Source organism: Temnothorax americanus, unplaced genomic scaffold, assembly GCF_048541705.1.
Source record: "Temnothorax americanus isolate GAGA-0224 unplaced genomic scaffold, ASM4854170v1 Scaffold31, whole genome shotgun sequence".
Classification (NCBI taxonomy): Eukaryota; Metazoa; Arthropoda; class Insecta; order Hymenoptera; family Formicidae; genus Temnothorax; species Temnothorax americanus.
Genome location: NW_027509453.1, coordinates 636985 through 658721, shown reverse-complemented (window position 1 = coordinate 658721; position 21737 = coordinate 636985). Strand labels below are relative to the sequence as shown.

At 40.6% G+C, this 21737-nt stretch overlaps 2 protein-coding genes across 2 annotated transcripts; one reads left to right on the top strand and one right to left on the bottom strand.

The window, feature by feature from the left end:
• Positions 1-317: 317 nt before the first annotated feature.
• Positions 318-2519, top strand: LOC143900969 (uncharacterized). Its single transcript, XM_077412801.1, has 3 exons — positions 318-595; positions 979-1241; positions 1814-2519. The coding sequence occupies exons 1-3, from the start codon at positions 373-375 to the stop codon at positions 2009-2011; spliced, it is 684 nt and encodes a 227-aa protein (XP_077268927.1). The 5' UTR covers positions 318-372; the 3' UTR covers positions 2012-2519.
• An 85-nt stretch (positions 2520-2604) lies between these two features.
• LOC143900968 (uncharacterized) lies at positions 2605-7512 on the bottom strand. Its single transcript, XM_077412799.1, has 3 exons — positions 6265-7512; positions 4465-4720; positions 2605-3742 (listed from the first exon to the last, which is right to left on the bottom strand). The coding sequence occupies exons 1-3, from the start codon at positions 6609-6611 to the stop codon at positions 3653-3655; spliced, it is 693 nt and encodes a 230-aa protein (XP_077268925.1). The 5' UTR covers positions 6612-7512; the 3' UTR covers positions 2605-3652.
• Positions 7513-21737: the final 14225 nt, after the last annotated feature.

Here is a 21737-nt window from a genome sequence, read left to right as displayed (position 1 = left end):
TATTTTCTTGCATGCAAAAAGAAGTGCAATATAATGTCGCTATGAAAAAAAAAGTTTGTATGCTGGGTACATTTCAATATTTCCAATTTCTTCTCGCTGCCTATTCTCTTCACTTTTTCATCCGATTATCATTGTAGGTATCTCGCAGAAACAATTTCTGTGTCGTCATTCATAATATTATTTGATAACAATTAATGTGCTTATACACGGGCCAATGCACGTGCTGTAGGAACTAAAATATATACGTCAGATACGATTACATGGATGTGTCTTTGACACGTACGATTGGATAAGAACATTATTAAAAGTGCGACAGACCACAGCTCGGGTCTTGTGTCGATCGTCGATCGAAACGATTAATTGTAAAAGAAAATGCGTCTCCATCAGTCTGGCGCACACAGGATCGCGCTGATTTTGGCGATATTGACGTTAACATGTGAGATCTCATGGGCCAGTAAGCAGTGCAAGTCGGTCGTGATGGACGTACACGTGAAGAAGTGTAGACTCGGTGCTGAGAGAGCCAAGAGAGGCCTGGAGAGGTTTGATATGCAGAAATATGATGAGAAGTACGAAGCGAAGAGACAGGAAGGGCCCGGTGAGCGAATCAGATTTTAAAATATTTCCTTTTCCTAATACGAACTTTGTACTTAAATACTGTAAATGAAGTATAAAACAATATTTATTAAAACAAATACGGAAGTAAGATGTTTTCCCCCCGTTGTTCTCGTTTATAGACTTTAGACTAATTTACTATTTTGCGAATGAGTATATATTATATCAAGAATTGATTAAGTCACTTAATAAGGCATTGCCGAAGAGATTGCACAATGTCAAGTGCGGTATGTCGCGACGCTTCATGACCTCGCGCAATAAAAATCTTGTCAGAAAGATTATCCGCGAGAAGAAGCGGCGGCGCCGGCGCCTCGATCGCGGTCCGAACTCTATTAACGCTCGATTCATAATTCCGTTTTCCTCCAGACTATTCAAAGATGAAAGATTCAGCAACGCACGGCGTTCCACAGAAAAGGCAGCTATCGGCCGGACAAATCAGCGGTATCACCTTGCCGATTGTCGCGGAAGCTATAAACGGCGCTGCCCGAGCCCGGGTGTACGCCACGTCCGGGACAGAATACTCAGACCCTAGGCCGAGTTTATTAGGATCTACTCTCGGTTGGCCGAGAGAATATTATCTCGCGCCTCCTTATCCGCTCGGCAGGGGTGTCGTACCCGTCCGCGCTCCGGTAAGCCAATCACCTCTGGGATCCATTCTGTTATATGGGAAACAGAAGCTAGTCGGTTCATCAAGATCAATATTGCAATCCGTCAAGCCGTTGTACGTCTATGGACTAAAACGCTTCACAATCGTGTAATTCATCTAGCTGTAATTTGTGCAAGAGAACGGCGATGATAAACATCGGTGACCCAACGATACAAACAGCGTAACAATAAAAATGTTTTAACGCACCGTTCTGCATGCACTACCTGTGTGATTAACATGTATGTACACAACTATGTAACTGCGCTATATGCAAATTCCTCCGACGATGTCGTGTGCCTCCACTTCTTTCGACTGACTCATCACAACAAAACAGGACAAACACGGATTGTATCGAAACACGTTCTAATTTTAGCTGAATAATTTTAACAACATCGTGTAATGTAACTAACAATTAATGCTAACTCAGAAATATGTTAGTAAACAATCAATTAACTCAAGAATGAAAAATAACAGATTTGATCAAACGGAATTAATGATAAATCTGGATATAAAGGCAACAGGAAAAAAATCAGACTGACATATAATGTTCGGCAGGCCTTAAACGACGGTCTTGATTTAAACAACGAAGAACTGGACGAACTGTACAATGATATCTACGGAAGGCTACCGAGAGCTCCGAAAGACGAAGCTTGGAAAGTTTTCTTAGAAACAGCATCAAAGTGCTGTCAAAATGTTGACCGGTGCCTTAAGGAAACGATGCACGTACCTTGCCTAGAAAGTCAAATGTCTTAACGCGTTGACTGCCACGATGGTCATCCGTAACCGGCGTCTGACGCATCTTTAAATGGCGTCCTGGTGATCACTGATGACCGGCGCTATCAAAATTTTTTAAAACGTTTGTAAAAAAATTAATACCGTACCAGTAATATAAAATTTTAGATGACATAAGTAGCTAGCTGATAACAATGTAAAGTAAAAAATCCGCAATTCAACATACTACTCTTCCCTATGAGAATAGTCTTATTTAATCACATATTACATAATATTTTATCATTATACAGAGTAGATCAAAATATATACAACCTGTGAAATGCATGACTCAAAATAAATCAAAATAATAGAATAATTCTTTTCGAATAAGGCCTCTCTTTCGAGGAAAAGAACTTTATGGCATATACGGTAAGAGATACTTGCTGCGTAGACAAACGTGTTAAGAATTAAAAATTGCGATTATAAAATTAGTGCCTCTTGGAAGAGTATATTAATTACAATATATTACAAATACAAATTATAAATACAATGTCTCAAGTTTATTATCTTACTTCTCAATCAATTTCCTGTATTTGTACGAAGTCAGGTATTCGACGAAATAAATGAAACATCAGTCAGTATGTATAAATGTTTATTAGTCGCTATTATTAACGCCGATGTCAAATGGAAATTTTGAATCGCGGTAAAAAGAGCGTGCGCTATTCAATATTCAATATTCAAATGTATATTGCGTGATAAAACTTCCATCTACAACTACTCCCTTCCAAATCCTTCGAATCTACTTATTTTATTAAAAACTACAAATTCCGCATTTAAATCTTGTCCATTCCATTGTGGACTAGTAAAGTACGCGTTCGTCGATGTGTGTTTTAAAGCTAAGAACTCTAAGTCAAATCTTAAAACTTACACAACAGAATTTTTAATACTAATGAGATCAATTGTTGATAAAACTAAAATCACCGATAAATATCCAAATCGGACTGCTTCTCGCGCCTGAAAACGCTTATATCAAAATCACTTAAGTCTTTTCTTTCTTTTTTCGCGAGATCGCGCGACCCGATTGTACGGATTGCATTCAAGTTCATCACAAACTGCATTCGATATTCGAGTCCGCGCGGTTCCTCCAGGAGTCGTCGTCGAAATTCACTTCTTCCTTGACGACATTATTCTTGACATTGAAGGAAAGCAATATATTGGAACAGCCGCATCTGTTTCCGTCAATATCATCGCCGAGCAATCGATCTTCCACATGCTTCCCTGATCGCCAGTTCTTCGATGTCCAAGATTGATGGATGACGCTGTTCGCCACACGTGGTCGCTGTTTCGATACGATCTATTAACACTAATGCGCGCGATGAGGCTGAATTTCCTATAAATAATATCTCTTCCACGCGAATCATTCATTTTCAGATCGATTTATCCGCCCTGATGTATCCGTCCCCCGAATTCTCCGGTTTCTTCTCTACGAGCGATCATCCGTGTGCAAACTCCATCAGTTATTTCAATGATGCGATCGATAGAACGTAACGGATCAAAGTTTGGCATTGGAGAAACAAATAACTTCGATCTACGAGTAATCACTTTTCAAAAAGTTCTTCTTATTTCTCGTATGGACGATCGACAATCGTCTGTATTTTTTTTTTTTAGCACCGCAGCTTCGCATTACGATACAGAGGGAAACGACGTAGGTTCGTCGGTCGTCAATGTCGTTACAAATTTGTTGTCTAGAGGCTTAACGTTGTTGCGTGAAACCTGTAACGATAGATACGCCAATACGTTACAATCAATTGAAGAATTTCATTAACGCTTGAAAATTATTTCGTTTACAAGACAGCACGCATGCAAAGGCAATCGATGGCTGTCCGAGGCTGCATTGCAGCCGTTCACCGTGGGTGACAAACAGCAGAACGTCATGCAAAATGAAATAAAGAAATCATACGCAAGATAGCCACCTATCTTATAATTATTTTTAGATGCAAAGCATAAGTTAGTGATTGGTGTGTAATAAGCAGTAGTATAAAAGAAGTGCGCTGCGCTGTAAACACAAGGACACAATCATATCAAATGTATTTACAACTTCGATGAGACTTCGCGCTTCAGATATATGTACAAATCTTAAATAACAAGAATTCGGGATAAGGATAATGCGATTTGAGAGAAGTTATAGAGCTTTTTTTTCAAATCTTTTCCTTCGAGCAGTCCATCGATTTAAGAAAACAAGTAAACAGCAAATATATAATATTTTAATAAGCATTTCAAAATATTTAAGCTTGCAGCAAATTCAAGTTTGGTAAACGGGATATATAATTATTGTTCGAGAGATACCTTCATTGCATTGCGGATGCGTTAGAAGCATATTAGATAAATTAGCAAAAAGGCATTGGGTCGCGATCAGATCGCGCTGCAAAAGCGTTTACAAGCGAAAGTGCGCTAGGTGCTAATAAGCAAGCAATGACGACATGACGTGAAAGCACCTTGCCAGCTCGGCGACACTCTAGACGCCGACGCCGGCATCTGCAGTGCCTGCCGCGGTGTCGCTTTTTCGCATCAGCCTTCCCCTTGCATTCACCATCAATATTGCGACCACTTTTCCCCCTATGGCGTCCCTTTTTCAAATCATCGACCTTACGTTTTATCGCATCGCCGGCGTACTCCAACTCCGTTTGCGAATGCTGCTCCAGCAGATCTTTTGTCGTCGAATGAGGTAGATTCGCTATGTACGACTGATCTCTGAAAAACGTAAAGATAATACACATAAATAAACAGATCGTAGGACGAAACAAAGTTATCTTGATGGGAAGCCAATGTTATATTAATTATTGAACGATATAATACGTTCGGATTTATCTTTCAATTTTCAACTTCTAGCCACATATCGATTACATTTTTCTTTAAACTCCCGCAAAATTATATTACGATCTACTTCGCGTCGCGGATCGATGACCCTACATCCGAGTTTAACTCGAACAGGACAGTGTTTAGCGAGACAAAGACACTTCAAGCTTAGACGTTAAGAATACAATAAATATGTCGCCCGATATGAAAGTCGCGTGAAAGCAGGTTCATACGACCAAAAAAGTACGGTAAACATTTGTGTAAGAAGGCTCGATTACGATTGTAGGTGGATAACAAAAAAAAACAAGTCGCACAACTCGATAAACCCACGGGGCAACCAACGCGAAACCGTGGCGGGGGGAGAGAAGGGAGGAGGAAAGAATGTTACGCACGATAGCGAATCGTCCTAATACTTCAGACCTTCCTGAGACCAGTTCATACACAACCATGAACTTTAGATAGCAAAGATTATCACGGAGGCAATGATAACGCGGCCTAGCGCGCGCGCTCTCTCTCTCTCTCTCTTTTTCTCTCTCCCTCTTTATTCCTCCTCCCTCGCTGATTGCGGTTTACGCTCTCTCGAGAGTGCACACGCTTTCTCGAGTGCATATTAACTCCCTCTTATACTCGTTGCAGATCGTCTATTAATCAGCTGACAGCGCAAAACAAATGATTCCGCATCAATATAAATAATTATATAATAAGCTGCTATGTGTGTTACAAGACGATGAGCTATATTTATACGTATTGCGCGCAATTATACGATATTTATATTTTTCCCCCGGTTGCAAAACGGAAATAAATCGACTTATCGCGCGAATGTGTCGTGCAAGTGACATATGCATTTGCAATTAAAATTCAATCGATGAGCAACGGAATTTTTAGTAAAACGAGTGATTCGAGTATCGATTTAACATTGCGTTTTTTTTAGATAGGAAACTTTGAAATGTCAATTAAGATATTTTTGTCATGTGTTATTCGAGCAAAATGAGTCCGATTAGGTACGCGTCACGAATTTGTCAAAATATTTATTTGAGAATTTTGAATAAAATTTTTCCTCTAATTTATTATCGTGTTTAAAACGTATCCGAATATTTAAAGAAGAGAGAGCTATGAATAAACACGCACGCAGATTAGATTCTCACAGAATTTATTAATTATCTGATAATCCACTCATATATACTTATATAAAATCGAGAGAAAGAAAAAGGTGAAACACACAACAAGACATAAGAAAATATACAAAATTAGAAATATAATAATCTTAGTAACATGTACAAGAAAGAGGTAAAATTAGAAAGAAAGTTAGAGAGAGAAGGTTGAGGTATCTTTGTCTGTTTTCGAAAATATAGTAAAATTGTATAAAGAGAAAGAAAGAGAGGTGAGTGTGAGGGGGCAAATAAGAACATAAAAGAACAACCGCACTAACATCCACTCACATAACGTCGTCCCTCGAGTCGACCTGCGTCTCCTCGGGAAGGGGCTTGCAGTATTGTTCGAGCTGCTCGTAGGTGCACTGATGATAACAGCACTCCTCGACGAGTCCTGGGCCGCGATCGGCCCTCCGCTCATCCTCGTTACTATACGAAAACGGTTCATTGTAGCCGCGTTCCCGGCACACGATGTACAGGGCGTCGCTCAGCTTTCTGGAGCACAACTTCTGCATCCGGATGTGAGACTTCTTGTAGGCTTGAGCGTCGGTGGCGTACAGGACATTCAGGAGAACCAACGCGATCAGAAGCACCACTCCGTTCATCACACGATTGCCACATACCATCATCCTCATGTTTCTCTCTCGTCAGGGACGATCGTCAATCAAAGTGGATGTGAAAGAAGTGGCGGAAGACCGGTAGTGTGCTTTCTCTACGGTTTCCGGAAGTCTCGATACCTTAAAGTCTTTCACAGTCGCATTCGCCGACCGGATCGTTGTATATATATATATATATTTTTTTATAAGAGTTAAATTATTCGATTTCGCCTCACGCCGGCTCCACGATCGCGACCGCCGAAAAGTCCCCTTCGAGTTTGATTCCGGTCTCGATGTCGCGATGTCTAACAGTTCGGTATAGTCTTGAGAAATGATTTCCCGACGCGACTCCCGTCTTTTCTCGCGGTCACGAGAAATCGCGAAATGATGCTGCGAGACTCGAAGCCGTGAAGAGACCTCCGTTAGTACCGAGTTCGACGATATAACTGGTACCGGGCCGCCTCACCACGCGGTTCTTGTTCTAGATTTCAGGGACCAGGGGGAGAGAGGTATGATAAGGAGGGAGTAGTGGAAGAGGTAGGAGAGAAGGAGGAAGAGAGAGAAGAAGGAGGAGGAGGAGGAATAGAAGCTCGGTAGCAGACGGACTCTCGCCGGTCACCGGCGACACCGCGCGCAGGAGGAGAAGAGGGATCGTTAGCGGCCAGACGAATTCGCTTTTTCGTGCCACGAGGGGGACCGTCGCGTCGTCTCTCACAATCAGCCGAAAGCCGGAGAAACGAGAGTGGGCACTGGGCTGCCGGGAGCTGACGGACAGGCAGGATGAAGGCCGACAACGACAACGATTCCGCTCTTACTTCGGGAATCGGCGCGTAGCTATACTTCGCGCTACATATGACCGGCATATATTCCCGAAGTATATAACATAATATATTCTTTTGTTGGACGGACTTCGCGCGCCCCTTTTGTACCGCGCCGGCCGGGCCCAACCCGCCCCGTCTGGCTCGCGAAGACAGACCCGTTCTCTATTTCCGTTCGCTATTCATTTTGTCGCGCACTTGGACGGACACCGCCGCCGTCCGATTTCATCCCCCGTCTCTTCGTATCTCCCGAACAAAGCGAGCTGTTTTTTTTTTATCGAGGATGCTGTCTCTTCAGACGCCCCCCGTAGCGAAGTCTCGACGTCTCGGTCTCTTCGCGCCGCGCCGGGACAGAGCGCTAGACAGCTACACGATACCGCATTATTCCTATTGTATCACGCGGGTTTAGAACTAATGCCCCGTGACCCGTGACTGTGTTAGATGTAGCGGCAAATTCAAAAAACCAGAATGGGTGGGAAAAATTTTCACATTAAGCTGGTTGTTTTGAATTTATTAAGGAAGAACGCTGCTCACGCTGATCGCCCCGTTTAAAATAGATAATTATATGCATCCGTATAGCAAACCCTACAAAAATACAAACAAATATTTTTCATTTGTGTATCTAGCTGTGGTTATTATTGTATTGTATTGCCACTTCTCAAGTGATGCAACGACTGCGCTTTCTGCTCGGCTTCAAGAGAGTAAATATATATAAAATCGCTAGTGATTTGTGGCGCGAATTGTGTTTCAGGATCGAGTGACACGTAAATAGATCGCGTTTCGCGAACAATTGCAAGAACACTACTATTAAATGTCGTTTAGACCCACTATGGATCACGTGCACAAGACGTCGCGTTTCGAGCGAAAGTGGAGTAGCTATCGGTTACGGTTCGGCATCAATGAAGACAACCGTTCCATTATCTCTGAATGACTTATCGAAGACCGACGGGGGAGCCGGCGATGATCGATTATCGGGGTCCACGCGGTATCGGGGATCCGCGCGCAAAAACACGGAAGGATCACGTTAAGTGATCTGTGATTCCGATCGAAGACAAAGTGTGGTCCATTAACGGCGACTTTAATTGATCGCCGCGCCTGTTTTGTCTCTCAGCCCGATATATCGGTCGCAATTTTTTGCAGATAGAGAGGTCGCTACACGCGACCTGCTACCCTCGTTTCTTTCGACCGATCTTAGCAATTTCGATATCTTTCGACGAATATAGACGTATATCCCCCCCCCCCGCTCGATATATCTCCTCTATTCAGACATTATTATTTTTGCGGAAAGCGGATGAAAAGATTGGCAAATAAGCGTATAAACCTATATATATATTTTGCAACAACACATATCCAAATTATTATTTAAATTTAAAATATCAAAATCAGATAGATTTTGCACGAAACGTTGCAGGTCTAGCGGGACCATACCTTTTATCCGACAGGTGAACGACGTGTGGCATTATTTTTTTTCAACAGACGCGTTAATTTAAGAGAGGTGCGGCGATCATTATCGATATATATGTTATCTGAACTTTGACGAATAAATTCCGATACGACAACGAGTCAACGACTCCCACGCGTGGGTGCTCGATGATCGGGCAATGTGTCATTATATTATCGTTGAAATACGAGAACTTTTCGAAGAAATCAGAGCTCGTCGTCTGGGGTCTATTTATAGATACAATTGCAAGTGTCTGTCCAGGTGGTGAAACCGCAGTCGGATATAGTTTTACGTCTGCGTCGTACGGGGGGAATACTCACGCAATCAGTCGTGTGGAAATAACGCCCATCGATACTAATCGTTCTCTCCTCTTTTATCTTCTTCTCTCTCGTTCTCTTCTCTCTCTCTCTCTCGCTCTTTCCTCTCTCCCTCCTCTTTCTCTTTCTTTCTTCTTTCTCTTTTTCTCTGGCAAAATGCATCTGCAGAACGCGATACGCCGCCGAATCGCGATCGCGCGGCAGCACGGCGAGGAGACGAAAAATTTCCCCTGGATCGCACGTTCTCGCGTGACACGCGGATGCAGGAGGATGTCGACGACGCATGCCAAGGACACGCGCCACGTGCTGCAAACTACTACGTGGCGATGCACTCGCTTAACCGCGCGAGTACACGCGCGCACGTGATTCCTAAGTGCGCGCCGTTGTAATAGCGGCCACTTACGAGGTCTATTGAGCCTAAGTGAACCGCCTGCACATGGCGCGCAAGGAGAGGTGCGAGCCACTTAAAAAAACTCGTGAAAAACTAGCCTCAAGTGGTCACACGTGGATCGTTATAGCCTGTCAGATCGTCTCGGCCAACGCGCGCGCTAGACAGCTACAGGGTGGGGGATCTTAAGATGAACCGATTTCGCGCGCGGAAAAGTAGAATTGTACTTTTCCGAGAAATGTAAATGGCGCGCGACGATCATCATCAAATTAAATCAAGCTAAATTATTTTTTCTTCGTTAGACAATTTGGATTATTAATCGATTGACTCTCAAATTTGTAAAAGTTTAAATAATATCGATAATATAGGCGATAATTGTCAATTAAAATATTGTATTTCCAAAATACCATATTTTTTAAATAAATAGATTATTCGCAAACGTTTCCGCAAAAACGATATTATTTTGCAAAGGTGAATTTTTTAATTCTTTACACCTTTGACGTGAAAATCAAATTAAAAACAAATGAGAGAGAGAGAGAGCGCCGATAAGCGGTTTCACGAAATTATAACACGGAAAGTATAATGTTTATAACCTCTCGATTACAGAATCCTGGCGTTCCTGGTAACGTCAAATTGCAATTATCGCGTCACTCGCAAACTTCGTGATCGTTCTCTATCGCAGGCCTCTGTGTCGCGCCTCATGCATGTGCGAAAAACATTTCGATTTGACTACCTCTTCGTACATCCATTAACTCGAGATGCTCGTTATTACCGCGATACGTTAATATTAGTTAACGCATATCGCAAAAAATGTAAATTATCCTGCAGTAGCGATCGCATAATTGCCGAGGCCGAGAAACACGGAGACTGTACTTCGCACCCGGAACGCATGCTTATAGCTACTTATATACCAATATTTTTAAAGGCGAATTATCGGCGGATGTGTGTGAATCAGGAGTCAGAGAGGGTAACGATGTAGACGACGAGAAAAGGGTAAACAAATAATTAATTTATCCGCTGGCAACGATAAAGAAATTCCAATGACGCATTTCATTGATCTCTCAGGTATAATGTAACTCGTGTAATGGTAAAAACTTGTACAGTTTTTGTAAGAAGAAATTGGGTATAATTATCGGCATCACATAAACAGATAAACGTCAATACAAGTTTCAATAAATTGTATATTATTACCGAAACTCCTCATAACTTGCAGCGTAAGCCTTGAAACGAGTGCAGGGAAAGAAATGTTTACTTTTGCTGGAAAGCGAATGTAGTATGTCCAGACGTGACACGTAAGCGCCAATTAATTAAGCGATTCAGAAGAAAAAACTTTAATTAATTAAAGGAGCGTGACACGCGCGCGGTCTTAAGCGCTAATTGGCGCGCCTCGCCGCGATTATTATGTCGGGAGAGGGATGAAAACTCGCAAGTTTCCCGGCCGCGGCGCGCGGCGGCGCGGCGGCGGCGCGCGGGCGGCGCCGCAACCGAAAGAGAAACAATTCGATAAGTAATCGCAGTGGAAAATAAGCGTGTTATGGGGCGCGGGCATCAGTCGTCTATTATTAACAACGAGATATCGTTACGAGCAACAATATGGCAACAATATAGAATCGGAGCTTCTGCGCGTTCTCGCGCATTATCGGCCACGATGTGGCATCTCTCATCAATCCTGGCGGTGATGTTTTCGAGAAAACGGGAGAAACACCGCGATAAACCACGTTGCACCGACCCTTTTATTTTCCACGGTAGTCTTAGGCTGCAGCATGATTATTGAATGTCTTCGTTGCGCATCGAATATCAAACGAAGATAGAGCGATGCTTTCAGCTCTATGAGCGTGAATCGGACCGCAGCCTTAACAATATATGAAATATTTACAGTCACTAATGCGATGCAGGAAGAAACGCGAGCAGAAAGTTCGACTGTAGTCGGAGCAAGAGTATCGGCTCCGGCTCACGTTCTTCTTTCCCGACACGCGATCGTTCTCGATTTCTGAGAAGCCACCGATCGCTTAGAAACGAGGAGTCATCTGGATGACGGTCATATTTCCTCGAACGAGATCCTTCCGGAAGAGAAGGCGCGGCGGGAAAAATTCGTATGCGTTCGCGCGGCCGCGGCGGCGCGGAGGCGGCCGGCGCGGCGCGTGAGAACGAGAGATTGAAAATAGCTAAAGCTATTTTCCATCCTCGCGTAATGCACGTCCTTCTGTAGCTAATTGCGGATCAAAAAATGGACACGGCCGTTAAAATTCGACGCGACGGTTTTACGGCAAAGTGCCTCCCGCTGAGGGCGCCGCCGAGAGCGGGGGGAACGATGACAGACACGCGATGAACAACACGAGGAGCGGCGTGTCGACGTCGCGCGTCGGCGAAAAATCGCTGACGTTGCTTATTGTTAAGATTTAGGCTTCTTCGATAATAGCGGCTATAAGAGCAGTCGGAGAAGCGATATAAACGGGGTTAAGTTCGACGAGCCGGCTACATATCGGCCGTATAACGTCGATCATCCGTTCTATCGGCTGTTTTCCTACCCGATTTTTCTCTCGCGCGGTACAGAGAGAAACTCGGCCGTGCAGCTGTGCCGAATCTAAGTCCGATTTGCGAGGCTATCACGTGCACAAACGTGATGGGCTGCACTTTGACATAACTGCACTTTGACATAACTGCCGCTGCCGGCGACGGCGATCCGGTTCGCGGGGGAGCGTATCGCGCGCGTTATCGATAAGAGGAGTAAGATTAATTGTCTTAAGAGGGCAAACGTCCAATTTTAATAGAAAATAAAATTTATTAACTCGACATAAAAAATGTATCGTGTTTATTTTTCTTTCTTTGTTTCTTTTCATTTTTTTTTATTTTTTTTTTACTTGGTTCCGCCTTGGATAAACTTTTGTTGAAATTTGAACTCTCTTGTAAAGGGTAAATTTGATAAATTGGCGTGAGAGACCGCGCGACACTCTTATATAAATAGCGTTCTAATCGTTCGGGAGCATTGTGGAAAATATTATTTCTTACGTCTTATTGTCGCAACACGGTCCTCGTCTTGTATAAGTTTTCGAGATAATTGACCGATTAGATCGGCAAAGCCAATGTACTACATTCGAGAGCAGTCGAGATGCTGCCACAACGAGTGAATCAACGAACGGTAAGAAACGAGCGGTTATATTTGAAGCAATGACACTTACCGCACAGATGATTCAATCGGTTACGTCTATCTTCCAATTACTCGCTACACCGCGCGCGCGCGCGCTGATCTTTATCTACGAGGGCAGAGAGCACTCCTCTTCCGCGCCAACCTGATCGATATGAAATTAAGACGCGGATTACGTCCCTCTCTTCCCGATTTCATTAATAAATAAAGACTATCAATTATAGTTGCGAGATCGATGCATTCTTAAAATAAAAAAAAGAAATGCTAGAAAGAAAATATTCATGTACTATAGATTACAGGAAAAGCTCTCGATAACTTTTCTGCGCTCGACGAGAATATGTTCCACCACACGGCTCGTGTCTATAACAGCGCCATTGCAGAAATTGTATGCATTAGAATCGATATAATATACAAACAATTAGAATCAAAAGCCATGCGATCCAAGCTTAGGTCTTTGACAGCATGACAGCCTTATATTAGTTTCTGTATACATATATGTCTATATATATACATATAATTTTTCCAACATACTGCGCGCCGATTATTTGTCGGACTTAAAACACAGTCATTGTTAGAATTAAAAACCCTTCCCTCCCCGGAATTAAATCGACTCGATTTAATTATCTAAAAACTGTAAAGAAATTTATTGCAAAAAATATTACCTCAGCCAGGGTTCGAACCTGGAACCTCTCTCATTCCGTGTAGGGCGTCGTACCATATCCGATATAATATAATATTAAAGAGTTATAGTAAATTATTTTAGCTGATCCTACTTGTCGTTTAAAGCGAGCAAAGAGCACGCATCTTACTCCAGAATCAATATTATCTGTCACTAAACAAGTAGTTTCTAAGCGAAAAGAGATAAACGTGACTTTTAGCACACCCGAGGGTTAAGGGTTAAGGATGAATAAGAAAAAAGTATATGATGGCAATCTTGTTCTCTTGCGTGCGAAACAACCCGAGATTCCGTTTTATTTTTGTAATAAGCGCCGTTTACCGTTCACTGGACGTGATTCTCGGTACTCTGTCCCGACAATCGCAAATTGCCACCGCGAAAGTCACACGAGTTCTTACGCTAATTTTATATGTCGTCATTTTCGCGTAAAAACTCGTTGCGCAAATCAAGAATATCGTACGCGAAATGACATAATTACAAATAGATGTACTATATATAACCAATGCGATAATCGCAGTATTCGGTACATTACGATTTATAAACTCATGGTGAAATAGTATATTACACTACAAGGGCCGATAGTTGAAATCTCGGTCCTGCTCGTCATGATGCCCCGAGGCGAAGCCGAGATTTCAACTTTTGGCCCGCGTAGTGTATACGATTTTTCTTCATAGCCGGTCGAAAGTACGTTATTAATTTTACTTTTTTTAACTTTAAATGTTAATAAGCATGTTTTTGATGCCTGCCCCCGACATTTGCGGCACGAGCGAAGCGAGTGCTGCTGGTCGGGGGGGGCAGGCATCAAAAACATTCCAAGAGTCAAGTTAAAATACACAACCAAATTATTTTCTTCACAGTTTGACAGTGAAGTTTTGTGTTCTATCTGCCACTTTTTATACGTGTCGTAAACAAGATTGTATCGATCAACAGACTTCTTTGGCAACGTATCTGTATTTATTATCAATCGCGCTTCTGCATCGAAATTTCGTATAACTTCTTCCTCGTCTACGGATTCATCAGATGACATATTGACAGAACAATATTGATGACTATTTTTAAGGTTAAAGGGCGTTAAGGTTTAAAGTTATAGAGAGCGCGCGTGTACTTTTCACAGGGAGTAAATGTTAAACTTTCGTCCCTGCTATTAGGGACGAAAGTACGTACTTTCGACCGAGGTATGAAGAAAATATTTATAAGATAATCAGCGATAATTTTCACGACAGTCATTTTCATTTTCGAGATAATTTTAAAGCTCCGTTTGGAAAGACGTCTATTAACGCAGATGATGAATCGAGAAATTTTTAGAAAATAAATTACCTACATAATATTTCTATTACAGCTAGACATCGGATTTTTTTTAATATGCAGATTGGTGGAAAAGAGCAATTAATAACTTAAATTATGTTATTTATAATATCCAACATATTCACACTGCAACATATGTTAGGTATAAATATGTTGGATATTATAAATAACATAATCTTAGTTATTAATTGCTCTTTTCTACCAATCTGTATATATAAAAAATCCGATGTCTAGTGATTATTGAAACTGACGAAATATAATAATTCGCAAAGTTAATCATTTATTAGATTGGACTTTATTTCCTTAAGAAGATTAGGATAGTGTTGTTGACGAAAAATTGAAAAAGTTCCATCATTGTAGGACCATCTAGTTTCCGCATGGCGCCATATCCCTCAGAGACGTTATTATCTATTCTAGTGGCAACGACACGTGTTTAGTAGATGTAATGTTTTTTCTTATCGATCGACAACGTCGTATTGTCGGAAAATTCCTTCCTAGTATCGATTAATTAAGAGTGGCATCGCCTCGTGTGGGAGCAGACTGTTGTTTCGTTTACGCCGTAGGGTCCAAGTTCAGTGTCCGACCCAGCTGTCATATAACCGAGAGAAAGCAACAGAATTTTTTCTCTATTTTTTCTTATCGTTGGCGCCAGCAATAGCTCAAGTGTGTTAGTTGATACTTGTCAGACCCATCGCGAAATAAGAGATAAAAAAAAGGTATCGGCGGCACGCGAATGCCATATTTTAAAAATATTCATTGAAGTTTTGTTCTAGTTCGCTGCGGGAATTAATTAAACGCCTGACTGCAATGTGCAAAAAAACTGATATACAACTGACGCTGTGTGTAACATCTTTACCCCATAATTATAAACATCTTATTTCGCGATTAAATACAATTGTATCCCTCAATCTTTCTTATCTTTAATTTATAATTGGGGTCGGAATCATTATTATGGCGATTATTCTTGATCAAACGGTTAGGTTCTCTCTCGCAGCAAATTGACCGTGTATTAATAGAAACCGAGGGCTGGCTATACACTTAGATAGATTTTCTCGTAATGCAGCTGCAAATGATCTTTTTATAACGGGAAAAATTGTGTCAGGTCACAGTGGAGCGTGTATTCCGGGAAATGGTGTAGAATGTATTTCGCATTTTTAGACACTTGTGGCTCGATCAGCAATTGATATGGAAATTCATTAGCTTAACTAATTCCGCGCAAAATTGATGTTTTGACCTCAAACCTGATTATGAATATACTGATTAGGAGAGATGACAGCGTTTCACACTTCCGCCATAACAGCAAGAGTGGGTAAACAGGAAGAGAGTCAAAACTACTTTGTAGATAAAAGTAAAAAATATTAAACTGATGATCCCCGACAACGTTCGTCCGCGCGTGTCGAAAAACATGAAGAATCAGTTTTGTCGCAAAAAAATTCCTAAGGCTGTACTGGAGGTACCGGTTCAACCAAAAAAGTCATGGAAATATTAAAAACACCGATATTTTAAGGTAAATGACACTTAAGACCTATGTCTGGACACATTTGTCACTTTAGTTTTTAAATGAGCATAACGCAAATTAAAATTAGAGATAAAAATATAATACAAGAAAAATATTTTTATCTTGAATTCTTTGATTTTAATTCGCGTTATAACTTATTTAAGGAAAATGATGAAAATGTCCAAATATAGGTACGTGTCCAGGCATATAGGTACATTTATTTTAACTCTCCAAAGATCCAAAGACAAAAAAATGTATATAAATAGTTACGGCAAATCTAATAGAATCTAATAGAAAAGACATAGATTTAATGACTGTAAACTGTTATTACTATTTCTTTCTTAAAAAAAAAATTTTCCCTGAATTTAACTTAAAGTGAAATCTGTGAAAAATATGTGTAAAATTTCATACTACGCGCGCCGAAAGTCCTATCACGAGCAATAATTTCACTGGTTATTTTTTTGCAATTTCTTTAAAAGTATGTTGTAAATCGTTTCAAATTTTGCTATACTTTTGTTTGTTGATGATCTACTTGTGTGTAAAATATCACTGTATTGATAGTATTTTTTAATGTTTTTTTTTACACTTTTCTCTGTATCGTCGTCAGGTTGTTAAAACTCGGATATTCAAAAATTGATAACTTTTTATTTGAATTGTGAATCGATCTAAAATTTAGCGCCGAACTTTAAAAGAGAATACAGAATATAACATTAAATTTTCATCAACTTCGTATAGCATTTTGACAAACCATCCTGAACATCCTTAAATAGCTATATTAGTTAGGCTGCGACAATATCGTTTTTGAACTTGTTGTAAAATATCACCTCAATTGCATCTTATATATTTATCTAATTACTTCGCATTACCATTCAAAGGATTAGAACTGTATTTATAGATTCTCCCATGTCTCCCATTCCGTTTCTTCTTCGCGTGAAAAGCGCAATCTTTATTACGCAGAAGGTGACATCAACCCGGATTCGCCGGATTAGATATAGCTCGTCGCAACATGGTGGTCGAGAAATAAAGTATTTTTCATTGCCGGGACAGAACCCGCTATAAACCGGGCTATAAACCGGGCTATAAACCGACTTTACATCTCGTCGTACGGCACGTCAAAACAGATCTATAAAGCAAATATGACTTTTCAGAAGCGCGGGCGTCCTGTCGCGGAATCTCTGGCGGAATATCAAAAAAGCGAATCCACACATCTGCTGGGTTGCGTTCCAAAATTCACTCTAGTTAACTAAAATGCTATATAGTGTACGTGACGTAAACTATAGATTTTAGTTACCCAGAGTAAATTTTGGAACGCAACCCCGGAGGGCAGAGAGGTCGGTCGCGTTCATTAATGTACGAATTATAGCGATGGCAGAGAGAGGAGAAGAGAAGTTACAAGGGTGTTTTGTCTCTCATTAGCTCGTAAACAGTGCATCAATATCAGCTGCTTGCCAAATTCAGCGAGCAGGCATCGACTTATTTATCAGCGCTTCGTCGCTTTTTCGTTTTCCACGCCTCCTACCGATCCCATTCGCGGAATATGTTATACTCGCATTTAACCAAGATAGTTTAACGAGGACCAGCTATAATATAAAATTCTAACTCCTGCCTCCTTCAATCTGATTATTATTATTATTATTAAGTAACTTCATTAATAATGGGGTAGGAACAGGATGGAACCATTTACCCTCCCTTAGCATCAAATATTTTCCATAATGACCCTTCTATTGATTTATCAATATTTTTTCCTTACACATTGCTAGTATATCTTCAATTTTAGGTGCAATTAACACTTTATCTCTACAATTTTAAATATACTCGGGGAAAATTTTTGAAGTTCTAGAAATTCTTGCAGTTAAACAACTTAACATTTTGATTAGTGCCCCTTGTGAAAATTATCTTTGCGTAACTGAATATCGACAGAACTAATTGAGAGAATTGACTAGTATAACTTAAAAATCTTTGAAATAAACAGAATAGCTAATTATGATTTTTAGTTACGCGGGGTTTATTATAGGGTTACGAATCCAAATAATTTGATTACTAATCGCGGGCCCCAAAGTGGGTTGCTCAATCATCTTCTTTTTCCCAGAGAATACATCATAAAAATTTTACTATAGATATAAAATCCCCTTATATTAGTTTGATTTATACTGATTATACTTTTTTACCCGACCGCGGAACACTTCTTCATCTTCCGTCTAATTATCCTTTTCGCAAAAAGCAGCTCTTGGCAGTTGCGACGTTTTTTTGTCACCGCAGACGCGATACGATCGAATCTTTTTGCCAATTTCGTCGATCCATACGTCCCCTCGTAGCTGAACACTCATCTTCGCGTGCTTCACGCGAATTTATATGCGTCGGGGGCTGATATCATCCGCCGATCTCGTGCACTGACCGTACCGCAGGCGGACGAGATCATTACGGGTTCGTAATGAAAAAAAAGACAGTCTAAAATTGACGACCTCTCCACCCTTCACTCTTTTTTTCTCTTGCGCTGACGTGAATCCGACGTTATCTTATCCGTATATGTAACACGTCACGATCGCCTTTGGGACACCTCTCCTTTTTTCTGTATCTTTTGGATGACGGCGACTTGACTCGTTATCCTTTTTTTGGGTGAGACTGGATTTGGGATAGTTTTTACAGATAACCCCGATAAGGACTCACCCAGCCGATAACCCTCATTGAAACTTGCAGGAGATGAACGAGTGGCGGCACGCTTTTCTCCAATCCACATTGACGGCCCGATCGAACCAAAGTCTATATTTAAGCTTATCAAAGAGAGTCTTTAAATAATCATGTTAAGCTATAAACTCGCTTTCTCAAGCTTATTTTAAAATAATATTTCACCTATATATATACATTTCGCATAATTATATTCAATTATTCCACATGAATATCCACATGAATAATCCTTGGAATAATCCTTCTCACGAATAATTCTAATAATTCTAAGACTAGGTATCCAATTAAAATTGACAAGAGAAACGCCGTAATCGGTCAGGACTGGATTTTGATTGTCCAAATAATATAATATTAATATAATATAATTAATTAATATATATTGCCAGGGTAAGGAATAGTACGTAAAATTCACTCAAAAATCAATATTATATTATTTGAGCAATCAAGATTCAGTCCTGATCTTGACCGATTACGGCGTTTCTCTTGTCAATGTTGATTGTATGCACGATCGTAAGTATGCTCACTTATTTATTGTCTAAGACTATCGTTGTAACCGAGGAGAAATCACGTTATAATTTGAAAAATTTGAGCTGTAAAATAATTTCGGTTCCTAGACCGGATATATATGTCAATTCAATCGTCCGATCTTATCGAAATTCCTTAAATAGTTCTCACTTGATTTATCAGCCAATAGGAATAAAGTTCTATTCTTGTACAAGCTGTCGGCATAGCAGGGGAAATGTACTTATCACGGGACCTATTTTTATTTTTGGACACAAATCCATTTCATAAATTCTGATTTATCCATTCAATCTTGAGCTATAAAGGTTCTCTGATCGAAGCGTACCTACAGATAAGACTAAGTCCCATATTATATTTCTTGGATATACGAAAAGATACCAATGCCGTGCATATTATTATACATATATTAAGCTTTCGTGAAATAATTTCAGCGTTCTTAGAAATGACGTATCATCTGAATCTGAACTACTGATATACGCGAAAAAGTGCATATTCCATAATTATAGCACGAATCACTGAAGATGAAACATTATATTCGCTGATATCTGTGAATAATTTGTATTACAATAATTATGCATGTACTTTAATGTGAAAAATTACACATTTAAGATTATAAATTTCTTACCTTATCCTCATCATTATAATCGATAATAACTTTCCGGCTTGACAATTCAAGGTTAGCGCTTAACGAGAATAATGTGTGCACAATTCCAGAATATACACGTTATCATAACTGACTTCGTGACATACTATGAATTCCGTATAAGAAAAATTATCAATAGATTAATATTCTACATTATTAGAACTTAACTGGGTCACATTTACGGATCAAACTGATCAAAACACTAGCATCATAACATAATAAGAGATATAAATTTTCTACAAGTCTCGTCGCGTCAGCAATAACTTAAATGATAAGAAATTTTTTTCCGCTCGTTCGAAGCAAAAGCTATAACAAGGATTATGATCGATTCACGAGCAATAATGGTTGTTGAAACAATGTCAGAAATATATACACGTTTATTAAATAATTCAATATTCGACTTTTCGTGCCATACTAGGACTTCGTCAAAGAATAAATATCGATCAATAATTATCATATTCTACATTATTTTACGAACCTAATAACTGGGGTCACATTTAACGCCAGCAATCAAAAACAATCAAAACGAGTCATACCGCAATTTCAAAGTCAACAATTAAAAATGATAGAGCGCTTTTTCTTCACGATCCTCTAGCTGTCATCCTCCGATGATTGTCTTTCCTTTCTCTCGGATAAATTTTCCCCATAGTCACCGTCGCAAGAAACCCGTGCAAATCCATAGGATTTCATTCCTACGACATTTATTCTTTGAAGAAGTCCTATAGTATGGATCGGTCATAATCCTTGTTTATATAATAAAAAAATGACTGAGCGACTCATTAATTCCCGCGTGCAACTCCTTCCCGTAGCTTTTTTTATTCCTTTAACCAGGGACATCGATGGGCCAGGTGCACAAACTAAATATAGCCCCCTTAACACATCGTTCTTCATTTAAAGCTATAATGAAAAACAGCGCGCATGTTCCGTATACCAACCGTGCGGTCGCATCGAGATGTGTATACGCAACACCTGAGGACGGAATAGTGTTTTATACCACTGATTGTGTGAGATATTTCCAGTCGTTACTCGCCAGACAGGAAAGCGGGAAGCAGAGAGAGGGAGGGAGGGAAGGGGAGAGAGAGAGAGAGAGAGAGAGAGAGAGAGAGAGAGAGAGAGAGAGAGAAGGAGAGTATCGTATTAAATGCAACGCGACGCTGAATATAGTCGTAAAACAATTAGTCGCAATACTCGCAATACCGCTCACGGACGAGCCGAGTGTACATACGAGCAAGTGCATCGAACCGCGATGCGCGCCGACGAGCGATGCAATGAGGCGACGAGTCGACGAGTCGGCGACCGGCCGGCCGCCGTAGCCCGGCGCCGTGTCTGCGGAAGAAGAAACGCGGCGTGAAAGGCGAGACGCATAATACGAAGTGATAAAAGTCACCGAGAAGTCCCACGATTCCCCTTTAGGGTCTTACGTAAAATTAACAACAACAACAACAACCGTCTGGTTGCGTCGTAGCTCGTAGCGCGACGGCACGTGCGTGCCAAATACGATATGCGTCAACAATTGCTCCGCGATCAGCTGGCTACGCGATCCGGATATATTCTTGAAATCAGAAGCGCGTCTGGGATTTTATGACGTTGTTCCCTCATATGACGCGTTTTTTTTTTTTGCAACTTACACGTAGATCCTACGCAATATGTTACTCTAATAATAAGTAATGACGCAGTTGGAGTGACGTCGCCCCGCGCATTGTTTATTACACGTGCGCCCACCCTTC

Bases quoted from the DNA above. Each gene is read 5' to 3' on its own strand.
- LOC143900969 (XM_077412801.1), top strand. From the start codon at position 373: ATGCGTCTCCATCAGTCTGGCGCACACAGGATCGCGCTGATTTTGGCG. The intron at 596-978 runs GTGAGCGAATCA...GTTTTCCTCCAG, and splicing joins GAAGAGACAGGAAGGGCCCG to ACTATTCAAAGATGAAAGAT. The intron at 1,242-1,813 runs GTAAGCCAATCA...AATGTTCGGCAG, and splicing joins TCGTACCCGTCCGCGCTCCG to GCCTTAAACGACGGTCTTGA.
- LOC143900968 (XM_077412799.1), bottom strand. From the start codon at position 6,611: ATGAGGATGATGGTATGTGGCAATCGTGTGATGAACGGAGTGGTGCTT. The intron at 4,721-6,264 runs GTGAGTGGATGT...TACGTTTTTCAG, and splicing joins GACTCGAGGGACGACGTTAT to AGATCAGTCGTACATAGCGA. The intron at 3,743-4,464 runs GTGCTTTCACGT...CTATCGTTACAG, and splicing joins AGTGTCGCCGAGCTGGCAAG to GTTTCACGCAACAACGTTAA.